Source organism: Squalius cephalus (genome assembly GCF_949319135.1).
Source record: "Squalius cephalus genome assembly, chromosome: 14".
NCBI lineage: Eukaryota > Metazoa > Chordata > Actinopteri > Cypriniformes > Leuciscidae > Squalius > Squalius cephalus.
This window is the reverse complement of record NC_137135.1, coordinates 34510330-34531838: the sequence shown is the minus strand read 5'-3', so window position 1 is coordinate 34531838 and position 21509 is coordinate 34510330. Positions and strand designations below refer to the sequence as shown.

General features: G+C 36.3%; 4 protein-coding genes across 4 annotated transcripts in view; 1 reads left to right on the top strand and 3 right to left on the bottom strand.

Annotated features, from left to right (window-relative positions):
• The window catches only part of spmap2l (sperm microtubule associated protein 2 like), a 15185-nt gene extending 9205 nt beyond the window's left edge, over positions 1 to 5980 (bottom strand). Inside the window, exons 1-3 of the mRNA XM_079892111.1 lie at positions 5945 to 5980; positions 5688 to 5744; positions 943 to 1071 (exon numbers count right to left, since the gene is read on the bottom strand). Of these exons, the coding sequence (XP_079748237.1) occupies positions 943 to 1070 (128 nt within the window). The 5' untranslated portion in view covers position 1071; positions 5688 to 5744; positions 5945 to 5980. The remainder of the gene's footprint in view (positions 1 to 942; positions 1072 to 5687; positions 5745 to 5944) is intronic.
• Positions 1 to 21509, top strand: part of adad1 (adenosine deaminase domain containing 1 (testis-specific)) — a 105396-nt gene that overhangs the window by 32049 nt on the left and 51838 nt on the right. The window lies entirely within an intron of this gene.
• Positions 6224 to 17815, bottom strand: arl9 (ADP-ribosylation factor-like 9). The gene is made up of 5 exons (XM_079892965.1): positions 17140 to 17815; positions 15792 to 15960; positions 14443 to 14618; positions 7160 to 7709; positions 6224 to 6936 (listed from the first exon to the last, which is right to left on the bottom strand). The coding sequence occupies exons 1-4, from the start codon at positions 17326 to 17328 to the stop codon at positions 7533 to 7535; spliced, it is 711 nt and encodes a 236-aa protein (XP_079749091.1). The 5' UTR covers positions 17329 to 17815; the 3' UTR covers positions 6224 to 6936; positions 7160 to 7532.
• srp72 (signal recognition particle 72) overlaps positions 18820 to 21509 on the bottom strand; it is a 28207-nt gene continuing 25517 nt past the window's right edge. Inside the window, exons 17-18 of the mRNA XM_079892093.1 lie at positions 21279 to 21438; positions 18820 to 19863 (exon numbers count right to left, since the gene is read on the bottom strand). Of these exons, the coding sequence (XP_079748219.1) occupies positions 19689 to 19863; positions 21279 to 21438 (335 nt within the window). The 3' untranslated portion in view covers positions 18820 to 19688. The remainder of the gene's footprint in view (positions 19864 to 21278; positions 21439 to 21509) is intronic.

The following is a 21509-nucleotide window of genomic DNA, read 5'->3' as shown; positions in this document are numbered from 1 at the left end:
GAATTTCCAACATCATTACTCCAGTCTTCAGTGTCACATGATCCTTCAGAAATCATAATAATATGATGATTTGATGCTCAAGAAACATTTATGATTATTATCAATGTTGAAAACAGTTTTTTACATTTTTATTTCATGATGCTATGATGAATAGAAAGTTCAAAAGAACAGCATTTATCTGAAATCTAAAGCCATTAAACACTACCGTTCAAAAGTTTGGGGTCAGTAAGAATTTTAATTTTATTTTTGGGGGAAAGAAATAAAATAAATCAATACTTTTATTCATCAAGGATGAGTTAAACTGATCAAAAGTTACAGTAAAGACATTTATAATGTTAGAAAATATTCTATTTTAAATAAAAGCTGTTCTTTTGAACTTTCTATTCATCAAAGAATTTTGAAAAAAAAATTGTACACAACAGTTTTCAACATTGATAATAATAATGAATGTTTCTTGAGCATCAAATCATCATATTAGAATGATTTCTGAAGGATCATGTGACACTGAAGACTGGAGTAATGATGCTGAATATTCAGCTTTGATCACATGAATACATTACAGTTTAAAATATATTAAAATAGAAAACATTCATTTTAAATTGTCATAATATTTCACAATATTACTGTTTTTTTTATTGTTTTTTTATCAAATAAATGCAGTCTTGGTGAGCAGAAGAGACTTCTTTTAAAAACATTAAAAAATCTTACTGACCCCAAACTTTTGAACGGTAGTGTATAGTAAAGTGTAATTTATTCCTGTGATCAAAGCTGAATATTCAGCATCATTACTCCAGTCTTCAGAGTCACATGATCCTTCATAAATCACTCTAATATGTTGATTTGATGCTCAAGAAACATTTATGATTATTATCAATGTTGAAAACAGCGGTGCTACTTTATATTTCTGAGGAAACCATGATATCATGGTTGAATCAGGAGTACCTGAGCTGAATCTGGAGAGAGAAGTCTTTCTTATGTTGGGCCAGAGCCTTTATTCTGGGACTGGGAACGGCCAGCAGTGCTGAGCGGGACAGAGGCCGGATTGATTCCTGGTTTCCCCATGTCAGCATCCTGAAGCCCAGAACACAAGCACAACAGATACCGGCCTTACGTCAGCTGGATCAGGGGACGAAACTACTGCTGAATGTCTGTATTTGGCTAGTGCTGAAAAATATAAGCCTTGAGTTTATTTGTAGCCTACTTGTGGCTGAAAATTGTTAGGTTAGAGGTAATCAAGTTTAAAAAATAAAAAATAAAGGGAAAGAGAGAGAGTATTTTATTTGAAAACAACCGATCTAAATCAGCCAATAGCACAGAATGAGCAATCTGTCCAGAACATGCTTGGTGTGTAGACCTTATGCGCCAGAGAAACGAGGGCGCCGCCATCTTTAGAATATTGTCTTTGAACTTCCGGTTTTGCGGTCGCTCTGTAATATATATCTCTATGGCGCTGCTGTCCAGTAGTAATTAACTTTTGAAGTGGATTTACTTAATGTAAAGTTAACGAAAGTTATCATGAGGACTGTAATGTTTAAAGCAGATTACTTAACAAATGTAAGTCGACCGGGAAGATTTTAAAACGAGCCGTTCATTAAACACGCAAAATTGCTGCGAAAATACAGACCGGAAGTCAAAAGATATCGAGCGCAGCGCTGAAAAGGGGCGGGGCTACATAAGGTCTCAAAATACAATATGTATATTTGGAAAATTAAGCCTACTTTACACTTGTATTTGTCATGAAAACAACCTCATGATACAAAAACAATGAATGTTCCTTTAAATAGGCTTAATTTCCAAATGTCTTGAAGACTCACCAGACCCAACTAAACAAAAATACAATAGAAGACTGGTTAACACCAGGGGCCTGTACCATGAAGCCGGATTAGGTGGCTAGCCAGCTATGTTTCAGCTTAGTTTCCGCCAACCCTGGGTTTTAGGTACTATGAAAGTAGCTCGGCTTTAATCGGTGTTCGTTGCCATGGTGTCTTACGCTGCACGGCTAACCTGCTCCGGGGCAGGTTATGTTCTGGATTCAAGATCTCAGACTGAAGTTTGACCAATCAGCTGAGAGCAAAGAAACATATAGGTGACGTAACTTATTCCAAGTGTCTGTTGCAATGGCTTCACCTTTTCTTCCAAATCCGGTGGACATTTCAGCGCAAATTGTTTGACGAGCACTTCGTAGAGAAAGAGTTTATAGCCTGACAAAATCCCCTTGCCTTAACTGATAGTTACTTGTATGGAAGATACAGATTTTCCGCGGAAGGAAATTCTTATCTTTGCGAACTTCTTGAGCCGCACATAAAGAATTTAACACGTCGAATTCATGCACTTACTGTACCGCAAATTGTATTGCGTTGCGGTTTTTTTTTTTTGTTTTTTTTTTTGCAAGTGGTAGTGCTACATTCTTGCACGGTGGGTGACGCACAGAAGCTAGGGGAAAACACGGTTTGTCAAACCATTCGCAAGGTGGTCCTCGCTCTGCAGGAGTGAAAAGTTTCATTAATAGTGCTCCCCGGACATTTATCGACCATGTCCATAAAAGAGGGCTTTTATGAAATTGCCAGTAAGATATATTGATAGGGTGACATCACATGAACACTTTTTTTTAAGCAAATTTCACAAGTGTACTATACAATATAATACATGTTAAGAATTATTTTGAATCTTTTTTTTTATTATTATTCTGTTAATCTTATGATAGGATTCCCAAGTCATTGCAACATGTATGCAGTCTATTGCTCCAATCTCCACTGCTCTAGGGGAACATGAGGCAGATTATGTTAATAGGAAGTCCTATCACAGCCATAATGTTCAGGTAGAGATGATGTGAATATGTGAGATGATTATTTTCTGTGAGATGAATCTTTAAATTAATAGTAACATTAACAGATATAACAATGATTTAATAAACATTTCATCTGCAGACGACTTGTGGTCATGAACATATATGATCAAGTTTGGATGCCAAATGGCCTGGCTCCATGCAGTGCTTGTCTCAAATTTTCCGTTAGTATGTGTTGTGTCAGCACTTTGAGGAAAGCAAGTTAAATTTGGTACAGTAAAAAACACTGTTAATTTGAACTGAGATAGAAAAACCTACACAATAACCCCCTATCATGACCCTCAGACAGGGCCACAGCACCGCTTCAGTGTGGCCCTCAGTAAAACCAGAGTAAAGATAGAGATGACCTTTGGCATCCTAAAGGCACATTTCAACTGTGTTCGGCGCTTCAGAGTCACCAGAGCGGGCATCACAGATAGTGACTGCATGTGCCATTCTGCACAATATATTAGCCACCAGTAGAACGGAGCGAGAAACACTACAAAACCAGCTTCTCCCCGATAAAACTGACCCGATCACACTTGACCACCCAGCTGGTGCAGATGTAGATGCAATCACCATACAATATTACACTTAATAAAAGCACATTGAAACTGCAGATATGTCTCAAATTGTTTATTGGTTTTGTGGGATGGGAGGGAGAAAGAGAGCAAGAGAAAGTTGCATTAATAAATATTCATACTAAAGTGTTACTTGGTTAAATAAGTTATACTATATATATATATATATATATATATATATATATATATATATATATATATATATATATATATATATATATATATATATATATATATATATACAGTATATAACTATATACATACTGAGATCAGTTTTATCTAGCTGTTTGATTTTGTTTGGAGCCTCCTCAGCTCACAGTCAGCTCCTTTAGTGTGCAGTCTAGTTCAAGTCTCCTTTAGTGTGCAGTCTAGTTCAAGTCTCCTTTAGTGTGCAGTCTAGTTCGAGACTCCTTTAGTGGACAGTCTAGTTCAAGACTCCTTTAGTGTGCAGTCTAGTTCAAGACTCCTTTAGTGTGCAGTCTAGTTCAAGACTCGTTTTGTACAGGGCCCTGACTGAGTCTGTTTCCACCTGAAACATAATTCCACCACAAACATGATCATTACAAGTTTTCTGGAGGCTCATCAAAATCACAAAAAGTTCCTTGACTTCCTACAAACACAGGACTGACTGTAATTTATGTCAAGGATTTTAAATCCTTACACATTTCTTCTGAAGCCCATTGAGGTAGAGGCCTCAGTTTCTGGGGCAGGTTGTGAAAAATCCTACAATAAAAGAGATGTGTAAGGGCCAGTCCCTTTTTTATGCCACACATTCAAATGTTTGCCACAATAAAAAGCCCAGTGCATTTACATCAGCAACTGTCTGAGAACACACAGACACAGTGTCTTCATCATTTCCTCCACCCTAATAAATAAAAATAGGCCAATGTAAAGCATAACTGTTGAAAAGCAGGTTATGTTTGGTAATTCTGTCTGCTGCATACTGACCTCTGTGTTGGAGACTGTGTGTATGTGTGCTGGCTTCAACAGGGACACTGTATTTCCCTCTACTGCAGAACATACAGTCAGCCATATTTACAACTTAAAAAAAGTAGTAATGTATTGCACACGTACCCAGTGTTACTTGCTTAGAGGAGCCAGCACCAAAGTCAGATTGTACAGCACCTGTAATCCCATCCATAATCGGCCGTCCCTTATTGCCTACTCAGAGCCAACTACTCTGCCAGTGTATTCTGGTTTTCTGAATTTAATTCTTTATTTCTGTTTTCTGCAAACAAGTGTTTGTGATAAAATGTTCACAAAAGTAATAAAAGGTTGTGGTAAATACTCACCACTTTGAATTATATTTTTATATTTGGTCTTTATCTGCTGCCAAGAACATTTGGAGTTGGGGTTGCATCTAAAAATCAATGAATATTAATTTTTCTTAGTACCGGTAGGCTACATGCACATTTTTATATATTATAAAAATAGGCTATAGGCTATATTACACGTATAGGCTACACATACATACATAATTTTACATAAATATAGAACGCATTTGTTTAACTTACACATTAACAATAAGCAATCTTTCTCCAACAGTCTTCTCTTGCTTTGGCCGCAGAAACCGTATTGTTTCGAGCTTGAAATACATATTTAAATTCATCGTAATTATGAATGATTATCTCTTACTCCTCCGCGGAAAAATCGCGACCCGCGATTGGTTGTTCAGTGTCGACGTCACTCTTTTATGTGCACGCGCGCGTGGAGTAATCATAGCTTGAGGATCAAAGCCTGAGTTGACAGAGAAAGTTGATGAGCTGCATCATGGTACCAATAAAGCCTGATTGCATCGGTTTGGTTTTGTCAACTCAAAACTTATCCTGTAACCCCGAGTTTGTTCAACTACCTTCATGGTACAGGCCCCAGCTATATTAGTTCAAGCTAACATCATAAATAGTTAGAAATGGCATTAAACTTTCTGTATACTAGTGAAAAGTTTGAAATCATTAAGATGTTTTTATATGTTTGAAAGAAGACCCTTATGCTTGAGGATTAATTGATGAATAGAAAGTTCAATAGAACAGCATTTATTTTAATTAGTAATGTTTTGTAACATTATGAATAGACATTTTTGTTCATTTTATAACATCCATGGGAATAAAACTATCTTTTTTTTTCTTCTTTTAAAAAAAATAAAAATAATTCTGACTTCATTTTGAATGCTAGTGTATAACTTTCAAATGTAGTGGAATCATGGTTTCCACAAAAATGTTAAGCAACAAAAACTGATTCAAAATAAATTGATAATGAGAAATACAAAGAAAATACATTTTTACCAAGGTGTTGTGGCCCAAACAGTCTTGGACGTTTTTGGTTGAGCCAGAAATGAAATCCTACAAGCAAACATGCTATCAGCCTCTTAAAAATATAAAGAATTTAATGAAAAAACGAAATGTTATTCTGATATACATACCTATCCAAGTCTTACAGGAAAAAAGAAAACATATATTAGCACATTTTTCAGTAAAAATAACATGAGAGGTTATTTTAACATGAGAGCATTTTTAGGTTTTGATTTAAATGCAAACTTTACCCGAGTCCATTCTGTCCAGTGTACAGACCTCTCGGCCCAAAGGAATCCTGGGAAACTAAAAGCTTACTGGATAGTCACAATAGAGACCGGTTGTTGCCAAGGAAGCTGTTATTATGGCAACCGGTGTCACATGGTGCAGCTCTGTCACCAAAGATCAAGTACAAGTGACATCATAAACACAACAGGATTTAAAATAAATAAATAAATAATTTAAACAAAAGATTCCAGCAATCAAAGATCAAAAAATTATGCCATCGACAAAAATGACAAACATATTCAGGTGTTTCAATCGATATTTAATGGTTATCAAAACACCAACCATAAAACATATCAAATCTTCACTTGATTTCTGGCATTAAAAATCCAATTAAACACAGAAAGGTCAAGTTACAAAATGAATATACAGACCCAGACATTAGCTGTGTAGACAATCCTTACTGACAAATCAGTGCGTTACATTATCAGGGTTCGTACAGATGCTGTAAAAGGAAATCCCAGGACTTTTCAAGCACTACTTTTCTGGTTTTCAAGGACTACAATCAGAGATCTCACTTATCAAACAATATCTTTAATATTTTTTAAGGATTATTAAAACTCAAATTACAGATGTAAGGTATCCAAAATACAACTTACAACGTATTTAATATTATATATTAAATATAAAGTTTATAATGGCTATTATTGTTCAATAAATAATATTTTATATATGTAGGCTACTTCGTATTACAGTGTTAATTTTCCGTGAAAATATTGTTTTTTTGTTGTTTTTTTCAAAAGAATTGATTGTATTTTAAGTAAGTAAAGCACTCTTTAAGTACCTCTTCATAAATATGGCTGTTTTCAAGGGTTTTCCAGGACTTAAATGTCAAAAAGTCTTTAAGCACCTTGTACGAACCCTTATTTATGAACCAATCAAAGCAAATTAGGGCTGGGCAACAATTAATCGCATCCAAAATAAAAGTCCCTGTTTACATAATATATGTGTGTGCGTACTGTGTATAATTATTTTGTATATATAAATACACACACATGCATGTATATATTTAAGAAATATTTGCATGTATATACTGTATATGTATTTATACATAATTTATATTATATATAAATAACACATTTTTCTTAAATATATGCATGCATATATGTGTGTGTATATATATATATATGTGTGTGTGTGTGTGTGTATATATATATATATATATATATATATGTATATACACACAAAATATTTCTACACAGTACACACACATACAAACACAAACTTTTATTTTGGATGTGATTAATCGTTGCCCAGCACTAAAGCAAATGCATCGAACACATACAGTCTTCATAAAAGAGCTTCAGAAGGTTCATAGCATACTCAAACATCCCATAATACACAATCACAACAGCAGCAGCAATACACTGAAAAACATTATCAACTTTGGCATCTTTTTCAAAATGCTCCGTTTTCATGTTTTAGTGTCATTAAAAGACGTTAAAGTCTCTCTTCTTCTACAGACACAGGCTGGATTGGTTGTCATTTGGTGCATGTAAATGAAGCCCTGAATAATTGTGACATAGAAACTACTTCCAGTCGCACAGTCGACGGTCAGTTGTCCGCCATCATGTCGATGATGATGTCACGGGCGTCCTGCACACCGGTGTTGGACACACACTTTCCCTTCTTCACCTGAGTGCCGATCACACTGAGCCGGTGTCCGTCGCCAGCCTTCCCCAAATCCAGCGCCTCGTACAGGTCGGTGACCCCACGGGCCCCCGGGACGTCCTGCGGGACACAGAGACGCGGCAGGCAAAAACAGTCAATTTTGAGATTTTGGGATATATGTCTTCAATTTGTCTTCTTTCAGACTTGTGGTGAAAAAATGTCCGAAATACACATTTAGGTCTTTATTTTACTACACTTTGTCTGTTTGCATCTGTAGATTTCTCATAAATTCAACAAAGTTGGCGTTGTAAATCATCCCGCTGCTCCCTGTCATCACACACACCATTAGAAAGCCCTCTATCTCCTGTACAACGCTGTCAGATCCAAATATGGTCATTTCCTTTTTATCAGCAACCAATCGTGAGAGTAAAAGGGCTGAATGTGCAATCTCATTGGCTGATGATAAATCTTTAAAGGTGCCCTAGAATGTAAAATTGAATTTATCTTGGCATAGTTAAATAACAAGAGTTCAGTACATGGACATGACATACAGTGAGTCTCAAACACCATAGTTTTCTCCTTCTTATTTAAATCTCGTTTTTGAAAAACACCCCTGAAAAACAGGCGAATCTCCACATAACACCGACTGTGACGCAACAGTTGGGATCATTAATATGTACGCCTCTAAAAATTTGCATATGCCAGCCCATGTTCAAGGCCAGGCGGAACTGCGCAGCCGAATCATCAGAAGTTCTGCAGGTGAAGAAACAAACGAGGATCATAGGGAAAATGGCAGATCTATCTATAATCGGATACTGCTACAGTTTAATTCAAAGTTGTTAGTTGCTCTGAGTCTGCCCATTTCACCACGGACTGTTTTTCTAACCTGGAACAATATCAAGCAGCCAGGCTTCTCTCGGCGTCTCAAACAGACGAAGGGGGCAATTACAACTAACGTTATATTCCCGCAAGCGGTAAGTAGTGATTTTATTAACGATAATTTACACTGTGTTATCTAGGGATGCAACGGTACACGGTAAAATACCGGACCGTTCGGTCAGCCCTGCACGGGACAATCTACCCTCGTGTCCCGCGGTACTTCGGTTTTGCCATTGAGTTTGCGCTGATCCTTTTAGTTTTTGCTTTAGGCGCCGTTCACATATCGCGCCTAAAAACGCGTAGAAAACGCTAGGCGCGCCGCGTTCTCCTTTTTCCAAAGCGCTAGGGCGGTTGCCTCCGGAGGCGTCGGTCGTTGCTAAAGCAACTATCAGCTGCGCTCTGTTTGGTTCTTGTCACGTGACCTACGGTGCGCTTGCGGCATTCTGAAAAGTTGAGAATTTTCTGCTGGGGACATCGTTATAGTGCCAACCGGTCTCGCCTTGCACCAGACAGTGTTGATAGACTCATCTTTTTGCACAAAAATCTCTCAATAGTGGATGAGTAAATAACATTGCACTTTGTATCCTGAATGCAGTATTTTTTCATTATATTATTTTGCTCTGCTTTTTTTTATTCAAAGCACAAGCTAATTTATGTTTGTTAAAGGTAAAAGTGCACTTTTTCTTTCACATTGATCACTTCATATACCAGTTATCAAGGTTTGGAATTGGGATCCACTTGAATATTTTGAAGTGTGTTTGTTTACATTTTGTATTTCATATAAGTGATAGTTGAAGAGGTTGTATTACTTAGTGTTGTTCAGTACAGACTAGAGTGTTAATTTATTCCATACATTGATGTTCTTCCTACTGTGACATTCTGTTTATGCTCATAAGAAAAATAAAACATATTTTTGGGATGAAATAGCAGTCTCTTTCTGCACAAAACATGTACCGAAACCGAACCGAGACCGTGGCCCAAAAACCGAGGTACGGACCGTACCGTGGGCTATCTGTACCGTTGCACCCCTAGTGTTATCTAGATCCAGCGCGATATTGTTTTTTCCTCGAGAGACATCGTGGCTTGCAAACGAGCGAACGAAGCATGGCAGTTGCTCAGTGTTTAGATGTACAAATGAACACAAAAGTATTTTTTTAGTTCCTTCATCCGAGCCTCTGGAGAACCAGTGGGTTATGTGAATTTCTGATGTGTAATTGTTCAAGTTCAGACAGATAATCTTTCTCTCAAAGTCGTTCAACACTGTTTATGCATCAGTAAATCGCGTTGCAGTGATAAGATCTTCATTCACGCGATCAGCGATCGACAGGCTGTCATCTGCTCAATGCTGGAATAAATCTAAATACTTAAAAAACTTCTCATGATTCGTTAATCCCGATCGCTGTAATAGTAAAAATGTATAATAGCTGTAATAGTAAAAGTTTTCCAGATAGTTCTACATGTAACGCCAGATATTTCATATGCAAGCATGTCAGCCAATCACAGCAGTGGGCAACAACACTGAAGTCTCTCAGCAGCCAATCACAGCAGTGGGCGTTTACACTGAAGTCTCATACAGACACGCCCCTTCAAACAGAGTGTTCAATCCAGGGAATGAAATTAGGCTAGGAAATATGCCTTTTATTTCTAAATTATAACAAATTTTGATCTAAAAAACATACTAACATTATAAGGGCACCCCAGGAAACATTATAAAATAATAAAATAATCCATTCTACGGCACCTTTAAAGCCTGTTTTCTCAAAATGACTTTTCTCTCATTCTCCAAGTCCGAAACCTCCACTTCAGTAGCACCGATATACACCAAACTCTCCAGTCTTGTACCTAGTTATATTATGAAGACATTTACAGAGGGATTTGTAAATATATTATTCCTAGCCTGATTTATATAACATTTTATTCCAAAAATCATTTTTTTAAGGCTATTGAGTCTTGACAGTATATTCTGATTTACAGGATAACAAAAGTAGATATCCATAAATCCCTCTGTAATTTTTTTCCCATCTAATATGTGAACACAATGAAAACATTTTTAACCAGGCTTTATCCAATACTCAGATTTCGTTTTTTTTAAATATATGCAAATTAGCGCATATTTAATTCGATATTGCCTAAATTACAGAAAACTTGTAATACATTTTCTTCTCATCTTAATGCAGGTAATCAACTGGGAAAGTTTCATGGTGATATCTGCTAGTTAAAAATGTTACCCTATTCACCTGTGGTGTCTCGCCTTAATGGGAATGAAAGTGAGGCTGTGAGGGACAGACATGCATCTCTTCAATAGGCTGTACTGTTGTTTAATGTGTTTTTAAATTGTTCTGCTCGTGAAACACTGGAAAAATATCTTTCCAAGAAATTTCAAAACTCCCGACAATATAAGCTGTGGAAAATTGTACGTAATCTAGGAGCTTTTTACAGCGGATGCCATTGGAAACACGGCAAGCCTCACTTTCATACCTGTCATGGCGCTGCTCTGAATAAGGTCTAGTGTCATAAAAGGTCTAAGGAATAATAACATGGAGGATATCAAAAAACATGATGATGAATTAGTCCAAAAAGACCAGGAACGGGTGTGTGACGAATATGTCATTCACTTTGGAAAAAAAACTAAAAAGTATAGACAAAGATAACCAACAAATGTGGCCTTTAGTGTTAATCTTTGTTTGATTATGGGAAATACTACATTATATACATAAACAAATATGGGCTAAAGTAAAACCCAACTTTTTTGTAATTTCAGATATATATGAAAAATTAATACTTGGGTTGAAAAATAGTAAAGCAAAACGCATTAGGTCTATATGATCTCATATCGGTTCTTTTTTCTGTTCATATTATTTGCTTTCTTTTTACTTGTATTATTATTTTATATATTACACTGTATTTTCTTTTCCTATTTGTTGTAGTCGATATTTTATCGAATATTGAATCAATATTTTTATACTATATGTTGGGACTATTTTTGTGTTTATTATATGTAATGTGACTGGCATTTAATCAAAATATGCATCTAAAATGCCTCCTAAAAAAATAAGCATGTATGAGAAGATTTTAGCCATTTCACCAGAGCAAGTGTGTTTTTCCTGAATATCAGCACAAATGAAAAATATGAAACTGATTTTATACTACAGTTAATATTGTGACTTAGATTTTAGACAGTATTGTCAGTACAGGCTCTATTTCGTGTCTCAGAGCAACTGAATTTCTGACTGAATCAGCGTCTTTGAACGAATCAATGATTCAATGATTCATTTCTGAAGGCAGTCACTTGTTTCATTCCGGAACGAATCATCCGTTTGAACGAATCTTTGAATGAATGAATGAATGACTTATCCTGCGTCTCAATTCGCCTACTTATACTACGCCCTAAAAGTGTGTGCTCTTTTTGTGAAGAAAAAGTAGATACTTTTGAGTGTGTTGCCATAAGTAGACAAGCTTTGGGACAAACTATTACGTCATGCAATTGCGTCTTTAACGGTTGCTCTCTGTCATAGTAAATTGGCCTGTCAATCATCTTATCACAGTAAACTGGCCTGTCAATCATCTTATCACAGTTAAAATCCTCCACATTTAATTTCCTACTGTATCAGAGAGAAATGCAGAGGCTTAAATGTTGATTATTAGTCACTCAAACCCCTTTATCTGAACCGTCAGTCGCACACATCCGCCATGTTTTGTAGTTTTGAACACTTTTTACTCGTGTTTGTAGTTCTGAACTGAATCCTCCTCCAAAGCGCAATGGGTTGTGGGTAATATTACCACTATGCTTCTATGCTTTGGGACACACTTATTTTAATCTCACACTCTGTTTAGGATGGATCGTGTGGACATTGAGACGCAGGGTTACTCATTAATGCAGTGAGTTGCTGCCACCTAATGGTGGCTTTAGTATCAGTTCATTAAAAAAACAATTGAATTTAAATTAAACAGCTACTTTAAAGTCCCCCTTTAGTCAATAATTGTATCTCATCTTTGATCTATAGCAGACACTGATTAGCTATTTGATCGCCTAAATTAAAAAAAATAAAATTAATATTTGTGTAGTGTTCAATGTTGTTATCGATAGAGATACGCGGATGGGGTATTATTTCATCCGCAGCCACATCACAAAGCTCATCATCCGCACCAACGTTTTTTGACCAAATTTCAAAGCCGCACCCGCCCGCCATCCGCTGATTGTTCTGCTGATGCGAGCCGCAAGAAAGCCCTTGTCTGTTCTAGAAAGGATGCAGCAAAGATATATTTAATGCTAATGTTTGAGGCCTATGCTGAGTTTAACTCATTTACGATGAGATGCGCTCTAGTTCACAATACAATGCAAGTGAACGCGGCGCGCCGGCGCCTCCATGTCACGGTTATTATATTTGCTTTTTATTTATTAAATACATGCAATTGGTTGATGAAACATTTATTAAAATTAAGATACAATTTGTACAAAACTAAATTCGCTTTAAAGAAAGGCTTTCTGCAAAACTTAATGAAGTGGTAAAAATCATGTCTGACGATTTACAAAACAAAACATCATTAATTGGTAAAAACCATGTCTCCCGATATATTTATATAAATGTTTATTGCTAATGTTTATTATTGCAAATGTTTTTCATTTGTTTAATAAATCTCATAATGATGGCACATCACTATATCATAGCTTTTATTTCTATCTCAAATGATTGGCGGTCGGTCAGGGGGTACTTGGCAAAGAATCAAATACAGTTGGAAATGACGTAGATCACTAATAACACAGACTGCTAACAATTGTTTTTAATTAGTATTTATTTAAACATTCTCTATGTTTGTAAAAAATATTTTAATAACACGGTTTTGGCGGTTATAGAGTTCTAATGACGGTGTTCAACTATAACCGTCGGTCTCACGGTTATATACTAACCGTCACACCCCTAGTTACAAGGTAGTTTGTGACGTCAGAAACACCAGCGATTTCAAAGCGTGTTTTTGAGACTGTCTTTGGTTCACTGCAGTTTTAAGGAGAAAATACTCAGCAATGGTGTCGACTTATGAATTTACACATGATTTGCATGTGTAACACATTAAAAACACCATATAAACACATAAACAGGGTTTGAAATGAACACCCGCCAAATGCGAGTAAAAATCAACAGTGCCAAAATCACGAGCCAATTTGGCGTATTACTTGTTATATTTACTCACTTTGCTGGGGAAGTTCGTGTAAGCCAAATCTGCACAGATTTAGCGCAAATACTCAACTCGTGAGTCCTCGTGATATATTAAATACAGCGTATTGCACAGAATCTGCTCATATCTGGCTTACACGTCACTACGAACAAATTGTTCATTTGCACTGAAGCAATAGAGAAGATTAAAAAGCATTTGGTTAAGAGAAAAGACATTTTTATTTTCCAAAATCCTACTTTCTTTTTTTTTTATGTTCTTTGTACTGTATTGATCTTTCCACCTAAAAATAAATTATTGGTGAAAAGGATGAATGAGGAAGGGTGGAGATGCTAACTAACTTTAGCTGGAAAATAACTTTATTAAAGAACCGCTATACAGCCAAAACAATCTGTTACCTTAAATTATACGTTTATCTCTGTAAAGCGGCTTTGAAACAATCTACATTGTTAAAAGCGCTATATAAATGAAGATGACTTGACTTGACTAGATGACAGGATTTTGTTTGAGTAAGAAATGAATGTATGAAATCCCCCCAAAAATTATATATATATATATATATATTTAATAGTTATGGTTTCTTTCTTTTTTTCTTTCTTATTCTTGGCTAGTAGAAGTTCTGAATGGCCAGTAACTTAAACATTTAGTAGCCAAATTGGCCGGCGAGTGAAAAAGTTCATTTCAAACCCTGCATATAAACAACATTAAAGCTTGATTTTCCGCACAGGAGGAGTTTAATCCCACGTGTGAGCAGCCAGATGGCCCTGACACACTCGATCAGACAGGATTAGTGTGTGTTCACCTGTTTGTTGGCGAGCAGCACTAGAGGAAGGCAGGGGTCGGCCGACAGGAGCTGATGTAGGAGACGTTTAGCCAGAGGGAATCGCTCCGGGTCAGACGAGTCCACCACGAACACCATCACACGCGCTTTACCCAGATACATCCGCCAGTAGTCACGCAGCTTCTCTGTGCCTCCGACTGCATGACACACACACATCACACACTAAATACTAGGGGTGTAACGAGACCCTCATGTCACGATCCGATACATATCACGATACGATATTATTGCGATACTCCAAGACATATGATAAAAGATTAACATAAAATGGGCTGTTGATTAAAATGCTAGATTTGATATTACATTGTAGTGTAAATGAATAGACTCGGACTTGATGCTGGAAACCCAATCAGGACAACAGAGACACCAGAATAACAATATTCATGATTCTGAAGATGAAAACAGAGTTATTTTAGACGAATATGCTTGATCTCTGTCACTGACTAGATATATTTAAATATATATTTTTACTGGTAACATCAGACATTTGGCATTATCAGGACCCACAAATATTCCCCCATTGCATTATTATACATTATATTCAACATTATATATTGCAGTTTAATGTAGTTCTGAGACTAAAACTTTTTTTAAATAGTAATTTTCATTATGGGTGAATTATACACAATAAATATGGTCACTATCCTCGATACATATTTATCAGGGTTCATACAGATGCTGTAAAAAGAAATCCCAGGACTTTTCAAGCACTACTTTTTTGGTTTTCAAGGACTACAATCAGAGATCTCACTTAGCAAACAATATCTTTAGTATTTTTTAAGGATTATTAAAACTCAAATTACAGATGTAAGATATCCAAAATACAACTTACAACGTATTTAATAATTTATATTAAATACAAAGTTTATAATGGCTATTATTGTTCAAAAAATAATATTTAATATTATAATGTTGGTGTACTTCGTATTATCAGACAGGCTGCAGTGTTCATTTTTGCATGAAAATATTGGTTTTTTTTGTTGTTGTTGTTTTTTTTCGAAAGAATTTATTGTATTTTAAGTAAGGAAAGCACTCTTTAAGTACCTAGTCATAAATATGGCTGTTTTCAAGGGTTCTCCAGGACTTAAATGTCAAAAAGTCAAATTTAAGCACCTTGTACGAACCCTGATTTATGCATTTCTGTATTGCGATATATTGCTACACCCCTACTAAATACTAATGCTTTTTAATCACCCTTTTTAATAGCATGATTTATGCAGGGCTAACATCAACATTGCATTTATTTGATCAGTGCATGAGTTCAAACCCATGGTATCATCAGGAGTCATGTGTGTGTGAGCTATATTTACTCTCTAAGAACTCGATCTGAAGCTCTTCCTTGTTGATGGAGACGGCGTTGAAGCCCTGAGTGGGACACACGTCTTGTTCCAGGCTGCCGGTGGCGAAACAGTGCAGTAAACTGGTCTTTCCCGCCCCGTCCAGACCCAAAACCAGCACCTGAGTACCTGCTGTCCTGGGCTGCACCACACAGAGAACAGAGACAACCACATCAGAACAGCATTCTTGGCAGAAATCACAGAGTAAAGCCGCCTCAAAGGTCACAGGAAGAGACGGATTACACTAAAACTACACTGAATTAATTACCAAACAATGCATGAATTAATACAAAACAATGCATGCACATTTCTTTTTTTAATTATAAAAAAATGCATGAATTAATACCAAACAATGCATGCACATTTATTTTTTTAATTATCAAACAATGCATGAATTAATTACTAAACAATGCATGCACATTTATTTTTTTAATTATCAAACAATGCATGAATTAATTACTAAACAATGCATGCACATTTATTTTTTTAATTATCTTTCTGGTAACACTTTAACTATTTAAAAGAAGCATTGCATAAACCATAAAATATATGTAGCTCATTATTTTAATGACTTTGGTTACACTTTATTTGAAGGTGTCATTGTTACAGTGTAATTATACATTTAGGTACTGAGTAATATTAATAAACTACATGTACTTACTATAGGGTTGGTGTAGGATTAGGGTTAATTGCATGCCTAATTTATAAATTATTGTAGTAAACACACGTAACGTGTTATAAGGACACTGTAAAATAAAGTGCTACTGACTTTTATTAAAAACATGAGTCACTGTTGCATGACATTTCTTAATATTTTGCATGTTCGTTCACCATCTGTTAAACTTAATAAACTTATATTGACGAATTACTATTAACATTTCTAAATAAAATAAAAGATAATATCATAATACTATCTGGAACTATTTAAGCATTACACATTACGATCATGTTTATTTAGGAAAATGTGAATTAAAGATGCATGGTATTTTGCATCTAAAATTATAAATTACAATGTTAAAGAATTATTAGCTTTCCAAAAATATGAATCAAAGTTCCATAGTATTATAAGAGACTATTTGCATGCACTGAAAGTATCATTTTAAGATTATAGATGAACATTAACATTAGAGAAAATCTTAATTAAAAGTTCCATGAGGTTTTTAACTATTTGCACCTACCTTAAGGATTTGGCATGCATTATAATATAATAATTACAATAATACTTGTGTAAACTGGACTGTTACATTGAGGCCTCGCGTGCAACAAATACACCACAATAAATGCAATTCCAAGAGGATAAACTGGATCGAAACCAACAAACCTCTGATATTATAGGCGTCTTTTGTGCAGTTTCGGTCTTGGTCGCTTTATGCGCGTGTTCGTTCAGCTCGTCCTTCACTTTTTTCTTTGGTTTTTGTGTTTGATGCATCAGATAGCAGAAAGCGCACGCGACTCCTCCCGTCAGCGCGAGCGCGGCGCCCATCATCCCGATCTCGCGCGCACCGGGCATGTTCACGCTCAACTCAAGCCTACAATATCAAATCAAGTACAAATGTAAACAAACGCGATACTTTTATCACACGCACTCGGGCATGATGCGCCACATAAAGGCCTCGGTGCGGCTCCACAAGTGGATTAGAAACTCTACAAGTGGATATTTCCGGGTGGCGGAAACAGCGAGAGCAAGAAATAGAGTTATCAGTGCAGGTAGCACTCGAATAAAAGCGCTAAATGAAGTTAATTCGTCGTCCTTTGCACAGACGGAAAAGGTTGCAATCCGAGCTTTTGCGCTTCCTGGAGATCAACAACCAAAGTCTCGTGAGGTAATCACAACAAACCGCGAGAGATTTTCCTCTTAAGTGTCTCTGCGGGGAGTCTGAGCTCAAATAATCCCCTGAGATGAACCTGCCAATGAGAGGAAATCGTTTTCATTTAATTTTAAATGTGCACACTAGTCGGCGGTGACATGTTTGATTCAAGTAATGCGTGATCGTTCCAGCAGAGGGCGCTCGAATACAGAGCGAATTAATTAATGCGCCGCAGCAACAGCGCCCTCTGCTGGTGAAGTACTGCACTTACAGAGAAAGGTTTCTTCCTATTGCTAACACACAGTTTTGCAAACTAGGCTGATTTTATCAAAATACTTAACACAATTCATTAAACCACACACCCAAACTGCAAAATACCTAATTATATCGCACTGCAACCAAAACTACATCACTACAAATCAAACTTTTGCTCGAAATGGCGCACACTTCATTCATATTAGCAGATTTTTGTCTAACCAACTACACACTGTTGGGCGTAATGAAGAGCACTCTCATCTTTAGTATGCTTTGCCATAATACTAAAATAGTTCAAATTGTAGAAAATTCTTCAGATTGTTCACAAGCACAGAAATATTTGCAGATACACACACACATGCTGTTGAAACAATTATTTATTTATTTTTTTCACCAAACAAGTCAGTGCAACAAATGCACAGCAGAAATATGTACATTGGATTGAACAAAAATAGGCTCATATTAAACAGTAAACTGAAAAAGTTTGAAGCGTTGAGGTGTTTGGTCAGGTGACACGTGTCGGCCAATCAGATCATGGAGTGTCATTTTGAATGGCAGTGTTTTGAAATAGCAAACATGTGACTTTATGTCAGATTGTTGTGTGTTATGCAGATAACCGTGTTCAAAAGTGCCATTCTGAATTGCAAAAAGTGTGTAAAGCATAAAAAGTGTTTAGACTTTTGGAGACTTTCGAGGTTTTGCTCTCTGTGTGTCAGTTTAGTGCGTTAGCAACTGGAAAAAACTGTAAGGCAGCGACAGTGACTGTGGAAAATGGTGTATAGTATAATTTAATGTATTATTTATTTAATTAATATTTTTGGCTCCCATATACATAAATGTAAACTTACTAGCAAAATACCTGGCTTTAAGGTGTTAACGTATTAAATAAGACACAATTAAATAACGTATTAAATCTCTGTTGCTCACTAAAAAAATCCAAGCATTTGTATTTATTTATTTCTGCTTGGTCTTTAGACACAGATAATAAGCATTTAGGACTACAGTTAGCATGAAACAGTTTCAGCAAGTAATAAATCTACCGTTTTAAAACGTTTCAGTGTTTATTTATGCAAAAGCCATTAAAGTTTCTCCATTTAAAGCTGCATCACCACATACACGATGTTATGAGAGCTTCATTTCTCATCGCTGGTCAGGATAGACAAATCATAATTATTTGTGAGTACAGGATAAGCAGACTTATTCAGAGTTTTAGAAATCTCAACCTTTGGAATTTATAGTTACTTAGTGCACAATTGTGTTTGCAATTATGGCAACAGATCTTTAATGGGTTTAAATAAAAAATAGAAAAACAGTTTTTCTTCCCAGAAATCTCTTTATTAAGACATAACACTGAAGATTAGTTTCATGATCTATGACTGAGGATGGTTTAAAATGATGTGTCGAGCACGGGATTTAAAAAATAAATCTCAACTTTGCATAAACAGCCTCTATTGTGACACAAAGTTGCTTTATTAAGCATTCATGTACCAAGCAAAGGACAAATGATGAACAGAAACATCATCCAGGTTCAGAAAGAAAAAAAAAGAAAAGAAAAAATGGCATAAATACTCTTAAACATGGATAGTTATGCATGTACAGAGTGAATTGTATGGTTAAAAAAATGCATTGAAAAAAACGATTCCCGTTTATTTCACACGACATAGTCGCTCAAATCACATTCCTTCGTCCTTCACGATTTAATGAGTAAAACATTTCATCCTCCAGGACTCAGGAGTGCGCGGCATCTTCATTATTGAACAAGCAAACGGAGCGAGACTAAGTTTTTCATCTCTCTCTCTCTCTCTCTCTACCATCCTCCCTTCCCTCCTCCTTTCTTCTTCTTCTGCGGGGCCTTCTTGCGAGCGGCTGCGGGCGCAGTGGGTTTCTGTTGTCGTGGAGGAACCACGTTGCTCGAGACGCTGCCGGATCCAGAGCCGGGTCGAGGAGAGGTCGGCGGACTGCTGGCGGTCTTACTGGCGTCACTGAAACACACACACACACACAGAACTGTGACTGATGCTTCCGGTGCATTCAATGAAGCTGAAGAAAGGGAAAGTCAGTGAGTCCTTAAGTGAAATAACTTCATTAAAAGAGGAATTGAATTGAATTTGACATGTAAACTGATTTTATACATGTACATTTCTGAAATACATAACTTATACATCTCTATATATACATCTCTGATAACAGATCGTTCTCTAAATTGTAATATGGACTCGTGCATTTTCTGTAAAGTTGCGATGGATGGATGGATGGATGGATGGATGGATGGATGGATGGATGGATGGATGGATGGATGGATGGATGGATGGATGGATGGATGGATGGATGGATGGATGGATGGATGGATGGATGGATGGATGGATGGATGGATGGATGGATGGATAGATAGATGAACGGATGCTCAGATAGATAGATGGATAGATGGATGGATGGATGAACAGATGGTCAGATAGATAGATAGATGAACAGATGCTCAGATAGATAGATAGATGGATAGATGGATGGATGAACAGATGGTCAGATAGATAGATAGATGAACAGATGCTCAGATAGATAGATGGATAGATGAACAGATGGTCAGATAGATAGATAGATGAACAGATGCTCAGATAGATAGATGGATAGATGGATGGATGAACAGATGGTCAGATAGATAGATAGATAGATAGATAGATAGATAGATAGATAGATAGATAGATAGATAGAACAAATAGTCATAGATAGATAGATAGATAGATAGATAGATAGATAGATAGATAGATAGATAGATGAACAGATGGTCAGATAGATAGATAGATGAACAGATGCTCAGATAGATAGATAGATAGATAGATAGATAGATAGATAGATAGATAGATAGATAGATAGATAGATAGATAGATAGATAGATAGATAGATAGATAGATGAACAGATGGTCATATAGATGGATAGATAGATAGATAGATAGATAGATAGATAGATAGATAGATAGATAGATAGATAGATAGATAGATAGATAGATGAACAGATGGTCATATAGATAGACAGATAGTCAGATAGATAGATAGATAGATAGATAGATAGATTTATGTAATGCCATGTCAGCATCTAAGGTTATTTTCATGGCAAAAATTCAATTACAAAAATACAAATATCATATAAATACAATAAAACCAAGCAAACAAACACAAAAAGCCATATTATAAAAAAAAATTAAAGTTTTCAGGCATAATCTATAAGTGAAATAACTTCATAAAAGAGGAATTGAACTGATTTGACATGTAAACTGATTTTGTACATGTACAGATCCTTCTCTAAACTGTAATGTGGACTCGTGCGTTTTCTTTGAAACGATGTGTATATGCGCTATACAAATGAGTGTGAACTGAACCGGACGTGTGAACGGAGACTCACAGCTCGGCAGAAGCTCCGGAGGTCGTTCCCTGTGTGCCGCGGCCGACCTGCTCCTTCTTCTTGCCCTTCTTCTTTCCACGATAATACGAGCGCTCTCGCATCGGCAACCAGCGCTCCGGGTCAGGGCTCGAGTTCGGCTCGTAGTTCTTCGGCAGTTTACCTGAACAGAAAACTGATTACCAACTCAACCACTTCTCGTGCTAATAAAAGAAGACAGAACTGACACTGGTA

Coding starts and splice junctions, on each gene's coding strand:
- arl9 (XM_079892965.1), bottom strand. CDS start 17,328: ATGCCCGGTGCGCGCGAGATCGGGATGATGGGCGCCGCGCTCGCGCTG. Junction 14,619..15,791: donor TCAGATCGAGTTCTTAGAGA/GTAAATATAGCT, acceptor TGTGTCATGCAG/TCGGAGGCACAGAGAAGCTG. Junction 7,710..14,442: donor TGCTGCTCGCCAACAAACAG/GTGAACACACAC, acceptor TGTGTCCCGCAG/GACGTCCCGGGGGCCCGTGG.